The sequence below is a fragment of the Nuphar pumila genome, chromosome 6 (genome assembly GCF_984573655.1).
Source record: "Nuphar pumila chromosome 6, dmNupPumi1.hap1.1, whole genome shotgun sequence".
Lineage (NCBI taxonomy): Eukaryota > Viridiplantae > Streptophyta > Magnoliopsida > Nymphaeales > Nymphaeaceae > Nuphar > Nuphar pumila.
Genome location: NC_143254.1, coordinates 115,298,957 through 115,314,837, shown reverse-complemented (window position 1 = coordinate 115,314,837; position 15,881 = coordinate 115,298,957). Strand labels below are relative to the sequence as shown.

The window sequence follows — 15,881 nt, the reverse complement described above, 5'->3', positions numbered from 1 at the left end:
AAAAAACCTTGAGAAACTCATGAATAAATTTAAAAAAGGGGAAAAAATAAGAAAAATGTACAAATATAAAAAAATGCATTGAAAATTAAAATCACATTAAAGTCGTGATATTTTAAAAAATAGCGACACATTGCTTTTCTGATGTTTTTATCAAGATTTTCACGCTGTCAAAATTTATCACAATAAAATCGTGACAGATTCAAATGGTCACGATATTTGTGATAGGTACAAAGTAACCATTTCCAACTTTGTTGAGAAACATGTCCAGGTGTATTTCAAATAAACAATTACATGGTCCCAGAGGACAAGCTCATATTGCAAGTCAACTTTCTCTTAAGAAAGTCTTAGTTATTTACTTTCAGCAAAGGGATGTCAAACTTGCATGTTAAGCTGCAAAATAAACAAGCACAAATCAGTGTACAAGTTTTAATGCAACATCTTGGTTGAACCAAGACAAAATCACAATGTTCTTCAACCCTTCATCCTGAACAATGTGATGACAATACAGGCAGATGTGGGCATCTTTATTGCGGGTTTGATTGGCTAAGCATGAACATCTATTTCAATCATCTCAATGTCCTGAGAGAGAGAGAGAGAGAGAGAGAGAGAGAGAGAGAGAGAGAGAGAGAGAGAGAGAGAGAGAGATTACTGAGTTGGAAGTCCATTCTCAATCCAGGCGGAATAACCACCAGATACATCAGTAACCCCCGTGTATCCCTGCACATAAACACGAGAAGGCGTACTTGAAGCATCTTTTGAACAATATTCAAAAGTGGTGACAAAAGGTTCCTAGATAAGTTGAAACCATCAAGGTAGCTGACCAGGGCATTGCATTAGATCATTTGTTTCCTGGGAATTCTTCAACTAATTTAAATGAAAACTTTAATATTTTTCCAGCAATGAGATCCAACACACCAGAGAGAAACTCGGACAAGTATCATTTTGCAAATAAAAATTTGTAAGAAATGTACTAGCAGAAAAATACAATAGACCAGTCAAACAACAATGTATTGCAAAAGTTGCTAAAGAAATGTGTCAATACAGGTCCACAGGCACCAAAAGAATAATAGAAGTAAATGATGCATGATGCTGCCCTTGCCATAAAAAATATTTACTGACCCTGGTTAAGAATTTTAGGGAATTTATTGTAACTTTAGGACGGTTGTTCTTACCTGTTAGCAGTCATGTACACACTGATTTCATTTTAGTATTTAGAAAAATATAAGTTTAATTTGAAGCAAGTACTAGCTGATGAGAAGCAGTAAATGGTTGAAGATAAAGAAGCCAAATAATTAATGGACTAGAAGAAAATTCATAAGAATTAAGACGGATGCCAAAGTACCTTTTTCTGGGTTCAAGGGTCTGCCTCCTTTAGGCCTTCCTTACATGCTCTAATTCAGCCAAAGTTCCTATGTCAAGAGGATAAGCTCCAGTAGATCCTAATTTATCATAGATGGGATCCTGGATTATCCAAAATGAACTGAGGGGATAAAGAGGCATCCTATTTATAGAGCTTCTAAAAAAAAACCCTCTAAGGTTGAGAATTCAAGTCCTCTACATTAATCTCCTACTCGGATTTAATCTTTGAGGGCATAGGGTTTTTCTTGAAGGTTTCATGGGTATTCTAGGAGAGAATAAGTTTATGCAGATGAGACATAGTTATCTAGGAAAGCCAAATACATTTTAGGGCTTCTAGAAGCTAATTAGGGCAGGTGAGTTAAAATTTCAGACTTTTGGGTACTGAATCAGGTTGCATTCTGAAGTCTTTCGACCCATTTTTAGAGGTTCACTTGCAAAACGCATAAATATCGGACTCACATGAATTTTGGAGTGTTGAAAGGCTAACATCTTGAACTCCATTATGTCTTTTAGGTTTAAGAACCAAAAAACCTTGATTTGTGGTAAAAAACCTGGTCAAAATGAAATAAGCTTCTTGAGGCTAAGTTTTTATTCATACCTCTTTGACTGCTTTGCGGGTTGACTTGACAACTTGAAGTTGGCCCCTACTGCAAACTCTCTTATGAGTCCACACTTACAATCTCATTAAGTCTATATGAAAAGACGCCTGAACCAAAATATGTAATTTCTATGAGAGCCTGCACTATTGCAGGAGTATTCGGTACAGATCCTTACAGTACCATTTGAAAGAAAACTTCCTTCTGACCAACTCCCCCTACCAAGAGTAATTTAATGCGGTCACAACAAGAAGAAAACACTTGAACTGATCATAGATCTAGAATAGGTATTTGCTAAAAAAATGTTCCATCATCAAATGTTAAAAGTTTTTTTTTTGTGTTTGATAACGAACCATGCAAACAACCTTTCCCTCAGATTTGGAACCCATGCCCAATTGCTTTGTGAGGGTTATCACCAACCCAATGTTCAAGAGAATCCTGTAACAAGACTTCTCTGGAATCAATCCTTTATACAACCTTTCCATAATAGTAGGAGCTGCATGCAACAAATAATTCCTAATTTAGTGCATTGTTGCTGACCAAGGTGAAAATTCAAAGTCATTTATAAGGCCTGTCTTAAGCTGATCCACCTTCATAAATTCCAGCATTGGAATTCAATGTACTATTTTTTTTTTAATAGACAATGAATAGATTATACAAACCTGTTCTATTTGCCCTCTTATAGCCATGGGTCCAACAAAAGGAAGTGTTTGATATTTATCCAGATACCTTAAAGAAACAAAAAAATCCAAGATACACAAGGCTGAACTGTTCAGTCATATTGTACTTTAAAAAGCTCTCTATGATTTAGGTGACAGAATATAAGAATTTGGTAAAAACCCAGAAAGCATTTTACTGTGCAATCCTTATTTACTTATGAAATAGCACATACATAGCCAGGCCTCTTCTTTAACCAATCTCCTATGTCACATAGGTACAGGTATGCATGCAGGGCGGGGCGGGCATGAGTATGAATGTATAGCATTAGAAATTTTAAAAGTGAGGATATGGTCGCACAACTATATATATATATATATATATATATATATATATATATATATATATATATAATCAAAACTGGTGTTGTGTGTCTGGAGCAGGTTAGGATCCACATCCAATGAGTCCAATGTAAGATAATTGAAAAAAGAGAAATTTTCAAATGCTCCCCAAACTTTTGGGTCTAATTCATGCACACACCAATTTAATTTTATTGATTTTATCTTGGATTGAAATAGGGTATACCCTCTAGGGGGAAGAAGTTCGAGTATTATTGCAATCAATAAATTTTTTTATAAATTTTGTTGACAGCCCTACAATCAAACTTTGTTCAAACTTCTAGATTAGGATAAATTAGTAATTCATCTCACGAGTTACAAGGTTAAAATGGTAACTTTAAAATATGAGTTAGTGTTAACCCAAAATAAACTCTGCGTTAATTCATGATTGGGGGAATTTGATTAAACCAAGTAAAAACTTTGGTGTAAATTTGCAAACTCTCGAACTTTTGGTGCGTGTATGAATTAGACCCAAAAGTATTTGAGGGTATTTGTGATAAAATATGTTTTTGACGTCACCGGATCCAGATCCGTGCGTCTATTCATATTAAGAATGTATTTTTTATGGAATGGCAATCCTGTAATTTCTTTGTATTATAAACCTGTTGTAATACTTGTTTCATACATGAGATTAGGGTTAGGCATCTCCTTAGCCTAGCTGCCGTTTTTTAGCATCTCTCTCTCTCTCTTTCTTCCTCCCTCCACCTTCTGCTGAATATAGTTGTAGCATTTTCTTACATGGTATCAGAGCGGGACTTCGGTTTTCTTCCAAAAGGTATGACCATTTAGATCGAATATTGTTTTCTTTCGGTCAAAATCCCCTCTTCTCTTCTTCTCTCTTCTAATCTTTATTCTTTCTCCTATTTCTCTATACTGTCGGTTTTTTCCTTTAGTGACAGCAAGTTCTTCATTGGTTTATTTATCCAATATCATGCTCCTTTTATTTTGACGTCAATCCAAAAAAAAAGGAGAAAAATGTATTTGATGTCAAAATAGAGGTCGTTTGTTTCGAATACCCTTATCCGAAATCTAGTTCTGATATTCCAATTAACAGTCTTCAAAGTGGTAGAGGACGAGGTCATTTTGGTCAAGGAAGACGTGGTATTCTTCTTACTCTGAGCACGCTAGGATTTTTCAATGCAGAAAATCAAAAAAGAGTGCCTACATGTTTTCAGTGTAATAAGAAAGGACATGTGAAAGTTGACTGTTGGTTTAATTCTCAAAACAAAAGAAAGAATAATAAACCAAGAAACAAGAGGGAATCTGATGGACATAGATCTTCTGGAGATATGCAACAACTTTTGCTTGAAGCTTTATCATAGATGAGTTTTAAGCAAAATGATCAAGGAGAATGGTACATGGATTCTCGAGTGGCCACTAATGTCACTGGTAATGCTGATAAGCTCTCGAATTTATCTCCTTATTTCGAAAAATGTAGTATAGTCACTGAAGATGAAACACATCATCACATTTCTCATGTTGGAAGTGCACAAATTCCTTTGTCTAGTACTTCTCTTAACATATCCAATGCTCTTCTTGCTCCCAATATTAAAAAGAATATCATTTCTGTATCTAAACTTATTGATGATACAAATTCGTCTCTCGAATTTACTCCCTCTTCTGTGTATGTTAAGGATCTTCAAACGAATGAGACGTTAGTTGAGGGGGAGCGACGAAGAAATATGTACATCTTCAAGAAGGATCCAACTTCTCATTCTTCTACCTTGAAGTCACCTTTTTTGGAGCAGACATCTCAGAGTCTTTAAGTCTTGTCATATAGATGTTTTTAATCTTTCTTAGTGTAATAAACCGAATTTGTGGCACATCTGGTTGGGTCATTGTAGTCATGGTTTCATTAAGAAACTTTTGTCAAAAAATTTGATTCCAGAGTCCTGTCTACATTCTGTCTTAGATGTTAAAAAATGTTCAAGTTGTCAGTTATGTAAGAATCATGTCCTTCCTTTTAATCTTGTTAATTAAAGAGCCTCAAAAGCTTTTGAAATTGTGTATTCTGATGTATGGGGGCTAGCTCCTGTATGTTCTTCATCTGGAAGTCAATATTATGCTTTATTCATTGATAGTTATTCTCGTTTCACATGGATATATTTCATGAAACACAAGTCCGAAGTTTTTAGATTGTTTCAAGACTTTTGTGCCCTTATTAAGAATCGTTTTTCTTTCGATGTTGTGCATTTTCAATGTGATGGTGGAGGTGAATATTCTTCAAATGACTTTCTTAATTTTCTTCAAAATAATGAGATAAGTAGGCGTGTGTCTTGTCCACACACTCCTCAACAGAATGGAGTGGCTGAAAGAAAACATTGACATATCGTTGAAAGTGCCATGAGTATGCTTCATGATAGCAATATTTCTTAAAAGACAAATCCTCATATTTTACCCTTCTTGTAAAGCATCATGATTATAATAACTTGCGCACTTTTGGCTGTGTTTGTTATGTTCATATTGACAAATCTCTAAGAAATAAATTTCATGATAAAGCTGTGAAGTGCAAATTTGTTGGATATGTGGACAATTATAAGGGATATAGATGTTATGATCTGGTAACCAAGCGTATCAAGATTTTCAGAAATGTTGTCTTTGATGAACAAAATTTTGAGAGCATGTCATTAGTTCAAGAGCAGAACTCATCTCAAAATGTTGAAGTTTATGATCCCTGGTTAAGTGCTGAACTGTTTGAGAGTGAAAAGAGATCTTGTCAGCCATTTTGTGAAGAATTGAATTCAAATGAACAATATCTCGAACCTTCACATCCTTTTGAAAATAAAGTGCCTAGAGAATTTCAGAGATTTTTTGGTCAAGTTTATATCAGAAGGACAAGAGATAATGTCACGAACAATGTTGAGCAAGATATGAGTCAACCTTCTTTGAGAAGATCGGAAAGGATACGTCATCCTATTCAAAGATGGGTCAACTATGATAATTTTTTCATAGATTTTTAGTTATTCATGTCTCAAGTAGAGAAGCATGATGAACCTATTAACTTTCATTAAATCATTAAATCGCATAAATGGATAGAGGCTAAGCATAAATGGATAGAGGCTATGAATGAGGAAATGAAAGCTCTTCATGAATGTCAAACATGAAAAATTGTTCCTATACCTGAAAAGAAAAATGTTGTTGGGTGCAAATGGGTTTATAAGATTAAGTATAAACTTGATGGATGTATTCAAAGATATAAAGCAAGACTTTCGACACATAGTTTCACATAAGAATATAGGCAAGACTATGATGAAACTTTCATTCATGTTAAGATGGGAACAATACGGGTTGTTATATCTCTGGTTGTTGATTATGGTTGGTAGTTGAGTCAGCTTGATGTTAAAAATGCCTTCTTACATGGAGATTTGAAGGAAGAAGTTTTTATAGAGCAACCTCTTGGATATGCCGAAGGAGAACCCAAGGATTATATCTGTAAACTAAAAATAACTCTTTATGGATTGAAGCAAGCCTTTCGTTCTTGGTTTGAGAGTTTTTCTCTCAAAATTCAAAACTATGGTTTTCACAGATGCTCTCTTGATCATTTTCTCTTCATTTTCAAGGATAAAGATGTCACTACTTTATTACTTATCTATGTTGATGACATAATTCTTATAGGCAGTTTTAACAGTCATATACAGATTGTGAAAGAATTATTGATGCAAAACTTCAAGATGAAAGATCTTGGTGACTTAAGGTATTTTCTCGGGGATGAGGTGGATAGAAGAGATGATGTTTTAACTCTTACTCAGCATAAATATATTCTTGATCTTTTGAGCAAGGCAGGTATGTCTAATTGTAAACCCCTAAGCACACCTTGTATTCTGCATCAAAAATTGAGTTCTAATGATGGAGACCTATATGATGATCTGCCCAAATATTAGAGTATCGTTGGAATGCTTCAGTATCTCAGTTTTACCAAGCCAGACATCGTATATTCTATTAATCAAGTTTCTCAATTCATGCATGAACCAAGAACTGATCATGTTGAAGCCATGAAAAGAATTTTAAGATTTTTTAAAGGAACTATTGGTGACGGTCTTCTTTATCAGCGAAATTAGATTGACAATAAGGAACGTGAGATCATCACTTATATTGATGCGGATTGGGTTGGGGATCCGGATGAAAGAAGATCCGTTTCTGGGTATTGTATATTCATTGGAAAAGATTTGGTGTCGTGGAGTAGCAGAAAACAAAGAGCCATTGCTAGGTCCAGTACCGAAGCTGAATATAGGTCTATAGCAGCTAGGACAGCTGAAGCTATGTGGGCCAGACATCTTCTTGCAGATCTTGGAGAAGAAATCTAACAATCATTTATGTTGTGTGATAATCAGAGTGCTATTAACATTGCTTATAATCCTATACAACATGGACACACAAAGCATATTGAGATAGATCAACATTTCATCAGACAGAAGGTTGAAGACAAGGAGATTGAGCCTCGTCACATTCGTACAGATAGCCAAGTTGCAGATTTGTTCACCAAAAGCCTAACAAAGCATCAATTTTGGTTCTTAAAAAACAAGTTGTCCATGATTCATGACCATGCACAACTTGAGGGAGGGTGATAAAATATGTCTTTGACGTCACCGGATCTGGATCCGATTTAGATCCGTGTGTTTATTTATATTAAGAATGTATTTTTTATGTAATGGCAATCTTGTAATTTCTTTATATTATAAACCTATTGTAATACTTGTTTCATATATAAGATTAGGGCTAGGCATCTCTTCAGCCTGGCTGTCGTTTTTTAGCATCTCTCTCTCTCTCTCTGCACCTTATGCTGAATGTAATTGTGCCATTTTCTTAACGCCTTCATCCTAAAACAATTGGGGTCGACGATATGAACCAAAAAAGAAAATCATTTTGGGTCTTCCACATGAATCCTTTTCCTCCAATCATTTCTATCCAATGCCATGTCCTCGGTGAGGTTCAAAGCATTCATATCCTTTCCTATCATCTCCATCCAAGTCTTCTTAGGCCTACCCCGACCTCTTTTAACTAATATATTTTCTCATTTCTCCATCCTTCTAACTGGAGCATCATTAGGCCTTCGCCGAATATGTCCAAACCACCGTGAACGATTCTCTCTCATCTTATTTTCAATGGATGCAACACCTACCTTTTTACGTATCTCCTCGTTCTGAATCTTATCTTTTATTGTATTTCCACACATCCATCTAAGCATACGTATCTCAGCTACACTCATCTTTTGAATATGATGTCTCTTGGCAGCCCAACATTCCGTACCATATAGTAAAGTGGGCCTAATTGTCGTCCTATAAAACTTTTCCTTCAACCGCAATGGCATTCTACGATCGTACAACACTCCAGTTGCACTTTTCCATTTCAACCACCCAACCTTTAACCTATGATTTACATCTCCATCAATTTCTCCATACTTTTGAATGATAGATCCCAAATATTTGAAACAATAATCCACCGGTATTTCTTGCTCACCAAGCTTCACTACACTCCCATCACTACTTCGTTGCTTAGTAAACCGACATTCCATATATTCTGTCTTACTCTTACTCAACTTAAAACCTCTTGCTTTCAATGTCTGTGTCCATAATTCTAACTTAGCATTAACCCCAGCTTTAGACTCATCAATCAAAACAATATCATCAGCAAACAACATACACCACGGCACATTTTCTTGAATTGATCTCGTAAGCTCATCCATCACTATAGCAAATAGGAAAGGGCTTAATGCAGATCCTTGATGTAACCCAACCGTGCCATTTTCTTACAATTTAAAATTTTTCCTTGAAAAAAATGGACATTCTTGTAATTTTAAATACTTTTGTAAGACGTCTCTCTCTCTCTCCATTGAAGAAGAAAAAAAAAGTCAGGCCCAACTACAGGTCTGACCTTTGTCCATCCATACCATGTTACAACCAATCTCAATACTATAGAAATGTAGGCTTATAGAAGGGCCACTTGTTTTGAGTTTCAGTAATGCAGGAAGGACTATCACACGTTTTTTAACAGTAAACCTTTTGGGCTTGTTTGATGGCTCGTCAAAACGAACAAACATAACAAACAAAACTTATGTTTTGTCTATTCTGTAACAACTATACTAAGGCCAATGTTTGTTTTGTCTGTACAAGAAGTTATGCTCCTTGTGTCCACAACATGAACACACACGGATAATGAGTCAGATAACTTCATTTTAGATCATACGACTCGATCCGCCCAATAAACCTTAAAATCAAATTATCAAACCCTATTAAATCATAAAACCTTAAAATGTAAGAAAATAAATCATAAATAAACCAAAAACCTAAAACATAAGAAAAATAAACCATAAAATTCAATAAAAATCCCTAATTCAAACCTTAATCAAAGGAAAAAAAAACTAATGAAATACAAGAAAAGCCTAATCAAATTAACTATAAAAAATTTGATTTGAAACCGTAATCACAAAAAATAAAATAAAAAACTCTAATCAAATAAAAAAAACCTGATCAATTTAACATAAAATCCCTATTTTAAAAAATTTGATTCAAAGCCCTAATAAGAGAAAATCAAATAAAAAAACCTTAATCAAATTAACTACAAAAAACCCTAATTTAAGAAATTTGATTCAAATCCCTAATCAATGAAAATCAAGGAAAAAAACCCTAAAATATAAAAATCAAAGAAAAAACACTAATCTATGAAAATAAAAAACATCTAATCAATGGAAATCAAAGAAAAAACCCTAATTAATGAAAAAACCCTAAAAATGCCCTAAAAAGAAGAAGAACGAAGGACAAAAAAGAAGAATGGAGAAGAAGAAGAATGAAGAACAAAGAAGAAGAGGGAGAGACAGAGAGAGAGAGGAACAAAGAAGAAGGGGGGAGAGATAGAGAGAGAGGAATGAAGAAGGGGGGAAAGAGAGAGAGGAACGAAGAACAAAGAAGTCGCTTTCGGCCTCACCATCAGAGTCGGTGACCTCAGCATCACTGCACCACTGCCAGCCTCACCCTTTGCCACCGGCCTCACCCCATCGGCTGCAAGAGAGAGAGAGAGAGAGAGAGAGAGAGAGAGAGAGAGAGAGAGAGAGAGAGAGAGAGAGAACCACACTTCCAATAATGGAATAAATTAAATCAACAAAAGTAGGCAAATCAAACTTGCAAGAGCAAACAAAAAATTTGCTTCTATATATCTGTACAAACAACTGGTCAGACTACTTAACATTGACCAATTGCTTTGTGCAAGTCAAAGCATAGACACGGATATCACCGATATTTTGAAAATATTGCTATATTATTGGCATTTTCAGCTAGACCGATAATATTCACAATTCACAATATTTTCAAAATATCATGATATTATCGCCATATTTTATCGCGAAACTTTTGTGACATTAAAAAAATATATACATTTTAAGTTCAGTTTTTTTATTTTTTGGTTTCTTTTGCATTTTAAAAACTTTTAAAACTCGTTTCTTTATGTTATTTGCAAGAAAAATAACAGAAAACCTATTATTTTCCTATGTTCCTTATTATTATTTATATTTTCCCAATTTTTAAAGCTTCCAAGATTTTCCTGAGAAAAATCACTTTTTGAAAATATCTCATCGCCAAGAAATTACCTTGAACAACACAGGTGACTGTGTGAAAGGCCAAGAAGCATAGAAGGGAATAAGTTGGTTAGGTAGTGGCTATCATCCACACATTTATTTAATGCACAATAAGCCATATAAAATACAATCACATATCCAATACAACTGATCAGAATATATTTTATATGATTGAAGTTAAACATGCCTCCAAGTTTCTGTCATAAATAAGAAAATTAACTAGTACATCAGAATGGGTGAGCACACAGTTTTATAGATGTGTGTGTTTACAACATTAGATAGAATGATTTGATAAAAACAGAAATTTTATGTCACTAACATATATACTGAGTTTGGCAACTTTGTTTATGATATTGAATTTAGCAATAAAAATAGAATTCAATCTAAATACAAAAATGTTTTCAAAGAAAATATCACCAGAATATACGACAACAAAACAACTTACAGCAGCATACATATCACTTGCAGCCATTAGTGATCGCCTACCACTTTTGCATCCCTGTAAATTAATTAATGTGGGAACATCATCATAGAATAGATAACCACAAAGTTCAAGCAGGAAATGACATAATTATATAAGATACTCACAATAACTATGTCATCATCCTTTCCAAAATGTTGAGATACTTCTTCTAAAAACTTTGGGTTCTTTACCATTTCTAAAATCACAAAAAAAAAAACATTTATTTCAGTGCCCCATAGACTAACACATGAAGCAATTTGTCAATAAAATCATTTCTATTTTTCAGAAAAGCATCACCATTCCACATGAGTACTTGAATCAGCTTGAAAACAATTTTCAGCTTTTTTTTTCCTATTTTTACAGATGACGGTAGAGAGAAGTCAAATGCAGATAAATTTGGGTATTGCCTTTCTTGAAGGATATTATGAATGAAGGTACAGTACATTTATATATGTACATTATATACCAATAGGAAGGAAAACCAATCTAGTAAAAAGCATACAGAACCCGCACTGGAAGGGCTAGGGATACTGGTTTTATCGTATTGTACGATATTGTAAGATATGGAAAATGGCCCATTTAAAAAATTACAAAAAGTCAAAAGGGTACGCAAAAAATCAACAAAAATATTCTCAAAAAATCTGAAAAAGCTAGGAAAAAAATATAGAAAGCAATAGAAAAAAAAAGAAATCAAATTTAAGCATTATGATCAATTAAACATACATATGCATTACTAATATATGTGAAACGTTATATCATAATTAACAAAACAAAATATTTACTATTAAGAGCTACATTAAATAAAAAAAGAAAAACATTCAAATCTACTTAAATTTCTCAATTAGGTAAAAATGATAATAAAATGGGCGTATTTTACCATACAACATGATACATTACCATATCATAGGATACAGGCCAATCCCACCCGATAATCAGAACCTGACAATACTTGATGCAGTATTTTATAGGTTTAAGGGTTGATACAGAACGAGTATAAAAAAGAGGACTACAGTATAAGAGACTAGGGATAATTCAAAGATGAGAGTGAAGAAAAGGTGATGGAGAATCAATATGAAAGAACAAAAAATAGAACCATATATGAACATATAAAGGATTGGAATAAGAAATCTTGAGAAGTTTGAAAACTTGGAGAGCAAGAAAAGAATTAGAAGGATTAAGAAAAGAAAAGGTGAAGTTACGGAGACAAAAACAGTCAAGATCTTTTGGACAAACCTGGATCCGATATTCAACCCCGAGCTCTCATACCATAAAATATTTTGATGAATATTAAAGGGAAAATGAAGAAGATGAGCAGTCTCTAAGGCTTCAATGTTGTCATGATTCCCCAATGGGGGTTATAACCTATTTCTCCCCTCTTTATATTAAATACAATGTAGAATATTACAAGATTGCCACCATCATGTATGGTCGGCTCAAAAGACAAAGTTGCCAATGACTTTTTATAATACAATATATAATCATATATGTATATATATATGCAAACACTAAATGAAATAAACATAACAGTAACCAAACTACAATAACAAGCTTTATTACTATTGAGTACGCAAGAAGTTTCAAATATGAATGATACTCCTCACGTGGTTTTCATCATCTGGTTTTCAGATAGCATAGTGGATCACCTGGAAAGGCAGGCTCACTTGCAACTTGCAAGTGTCCATATACAGAAATCCAGAAATTCGCTATGCAACTACCATGTCATAGGCGTTTGGAAGGTGAGAGAAGCCTATTCACATTTAAATATTACAAAGAATGACAGAAAGACAACAACTTGAAAATCGAAAATCTGCCGCATCTATCATGAATAAAGAGATGGAATTAAGAAGAACCATCATGAGAAATGTACTGTAGTTCTGTTCGCACCTTAATGAGACCTAACAAGCACACAGTCACTGATTTCCAACATATAAAATAAAAATGCCTCTTTATTGACCAGAAAGTTGAATTACATAATGAGACTTAAAATCACATGCTGATATGCACCATTTTATTTCTGAAAGACATGTTTCTCTAAAACATTTATTTTTCAATAGCATGTGGGAATAACTTCAACCTATGCTCTAGGATCAAGTTCAATTTAGAATACCTTCAATCTATGTGCCAAGAGTGAGTAGAACTAAGAACACCAAACACAATTTCAGTGAAGACAATTTTAGCTTTAACTCGTTTACCTTCTCCAACTTTGAACATATAAGGGATGTTTACAGCTCTTATTGCATGTCCAGCATTGAATTCTTCAACAGTCCTATTTAAATGTACCGATAAAAAATGAGACATGAAAGCAACTGGCTCATATACACCCTTTGAAAGAACATTATTTCTAAGCAGAAAGATGAAGACTAGAGAATTCAAAACTATGAAGTCAGATTAAAGAGTGAAGCAGTGGCTACCAAGGCAAGTGTAACAACATGAAAATAAAAGAGCAAGGATAAATGAATTGACACAAATGCTAACAAGAAAATTAACAATTTTTCTGTCAACGAAAGAAAAAGAAATTGATAAGGGGAAACTACTACTGTGCCAATATAAGGGAAAGCATAAAAGAAATACATTCAATAAAGAGAAACAAAATAAATTGTGAGCATGGGGTGGAGAAGAAATGTTTAGACTCTTAGCAAGAAAGCATCTAGAGATACTACTTCTACTTGGTAACACTCCTCACAAGAGACTGAAGAGAACAATTAAACTCCAAGACATATTACACTTGTCTAACCAAATGGAAAAGATGACGATAGAGACAAATAGTGTCGTTTTCATTTACATGAGATAATATGACATTACGGTCGTATGTTGGGACACGTGCTTCGACAACCCCCTCCTCCCTACCTCTCAGAGGACTATGCCCTAGAAACATGTCTGTTCAAATTAAGCATTTGAAACCCATGCAGGCTCCGTACTCCTGGCTAGGCAGCTTTGTCCTGACATGAAGGGACATCTCAAATCCGGTCGGTGTGTCCCGTGCCCAAGCTGAAGCATAAAGTGAAAGCTTTCCTGGTGGGCAGGGAGAGAGTACCGATGGAGTTTTACACCGAGGGCATCCGAACAGGGAACAATCAATGTTGCATCTCTTAGTGACCCAAAAAATTAGTGGTTTCTCCCGATATTAGAGAAAAATAAACATTTGAAGAATATGAGACTATACATGGATTTAAGGTTCCAAACAATTAAAAGCCTAAGAAATGTGAAGTTATAACCATAATACAGGATAATACAGAGTGCACAGAATAAAAGGGGGTGAAAACGGAAAGAAACAAAAGGATAGAGAGGAAGGATTGCATATGACAGTAACATTTAATCAAGGACAAGCAGTTGATATTTTCTAAGGGTGCATTTGCCTCTGCGGAAAAGGGTGGGTTTCTGCGAAACAGTGCGAAGACCCATGACTTTTCCACGGGCCCCTGGCGGTTACAAACATGGCACCTGCTTTCTGTGAGGTCTACGTTTTGATCCTTTCATAATTAAGGCTTACATGGCTACATGGCCAAGCATTAGGATGATTATGTCAATGTCAAATTAAGTAGAAGACCTGCAGTTGAATTGCACGAAGATTACCAAAGAAGGAATCACCCACATAAAACCTCGTATGGTGGATTACGATATTTGCAATGAAAGGGATGTCCTCGAAATTCTGCAGCAGACCGCCCATACAACTGCTGCAGACATCATGTAGGAAATTTCGTACAAGATCAAAGAAAAGTTTCATGAATTACAGTTTCGAGGGCAAGGTTGTGCTTCAAGGAGGGAGGTGGTGAAAGTGCTGTGCTATTCTGATCTCTCCAAGCCCAATTCTGGCTGCGGTTGCTACTGCAGAGCTCCAGGATTTGTTTCCTAGCCAAGATTTTTCGTTGCTATTTAAATGACCATATTAGCATTTTGGAACTCATTTTGACTTGATTAAGGAGAATTTACATCTGAATGCTCGGCCTGAGCTGGGATTCAATGATAACTAATCTTATCCGAGACGGTTGGATATCGAATTATGCAATAAAATGAAAAACAATCCCAACATTTCCCAGTTTTCTGGATAATGGGGGCGCACCGAAACACTGCTCGCTCAATCTTCCGCTAAACCTCTCACGTTCGTTTTCAGCTTCGCTCCGAAGCTGGGAAACGTCCATCAAATCCATGATGAACTCGGGTAACAAAGCACAATCTGATGATGAAAACAGAATAAAAGACTCACCGGACGTCCAAGTAACGGTGACCAACTTCAAGCAACTGGTGGGCAACGCCAACAGGCACCGATTTAGGACCATCCTCCGACTGCGACTTGGAGGCGGAATCCGGCCTGAAAATGACAAAGATGAAAGAAGAAAGAAGAAAGAAGAAGAACCATAAGTTGGGCATCGTTTTCGATCGGTTCCAGGAGGAGGAGGAGGAGGAAGAGGAAGAAGACAAAAATGACACGGCCTTTCAGTGAACTCGCTCGATTGGACGGCAAGTCGAAGGAGGGCACGTTTGGAAGTGAGAAAGACTTAAGAAAAGCTAAGCAGCTATTATGTTCCCCAACCCTAATAACGCATGTGCGTGTTCGGGAGTCCGAATGAGCGTCACCAATATAAGTACGTCGGGCTCATATTCGGCTGTGTGGGCATTCAGAGTCTGGTAGATTGCAAAGACTTACGTACTCATTTTTTATTATTTTTATCATAAAATAATGATTAAAAAAAAGATAAAAATATCTTTTATTCAAAAAAAAAGAATGATTACTTTCAAAGTTTGCCCTAAGCAGTAAACTCCTTTGATACCACTGAATAACTCTTTGACGACACACCATCTGCTGTAATAGAAGCTCTTTTTGATGACACACTATCTGCTGT

At 35.2% G+C, this 15,881-nt stretch overlaps 1 protein-coding gene across 2 annotated transcripts; it reads right to left on the bottom strand.

The window, feature by feature from the left end:
• Positions 1-247: 247 nt before the first annotated feature.
• LOC149835804 (thiosulfate sulfurtransferase 16, chloroplastic-like) lies at positions 248-15,472 on the bottom strand. Of its 2 annotated transcripts, none has more exons than XM_090008762.1 (6): positions 15,245-15,472; positions 13,233-13,306; positions 11,166-11,236; positions 11,023-11,076; positions 650-717; positions 248-484 (listed from the first exon to the last, which is right to left on the bottom strand). In XM_090008762.1, the coding sequence occupies exons 1-6, from the start codon at positions 15,406-15,408 to the stop codon at positions 472-474; spliced, it is 444 nt and encodes a 147-aa protein (XP_089864888.1). In that variant the 5' UTR covers positions 15,409-15,472; the 3' UTR covers positions 248-471. The 2 variants fall into 2 exon arrangements, with proteins under 2 accessions (XP_089864888.1, XP_089864887.1); XM_090008761.1 differs by having other exon boundaries at positions 248-390; positions 15,245-15,469.
• Between the last annotated feature and the right edge of the window lie 409 nt (positions 15,473-15,881).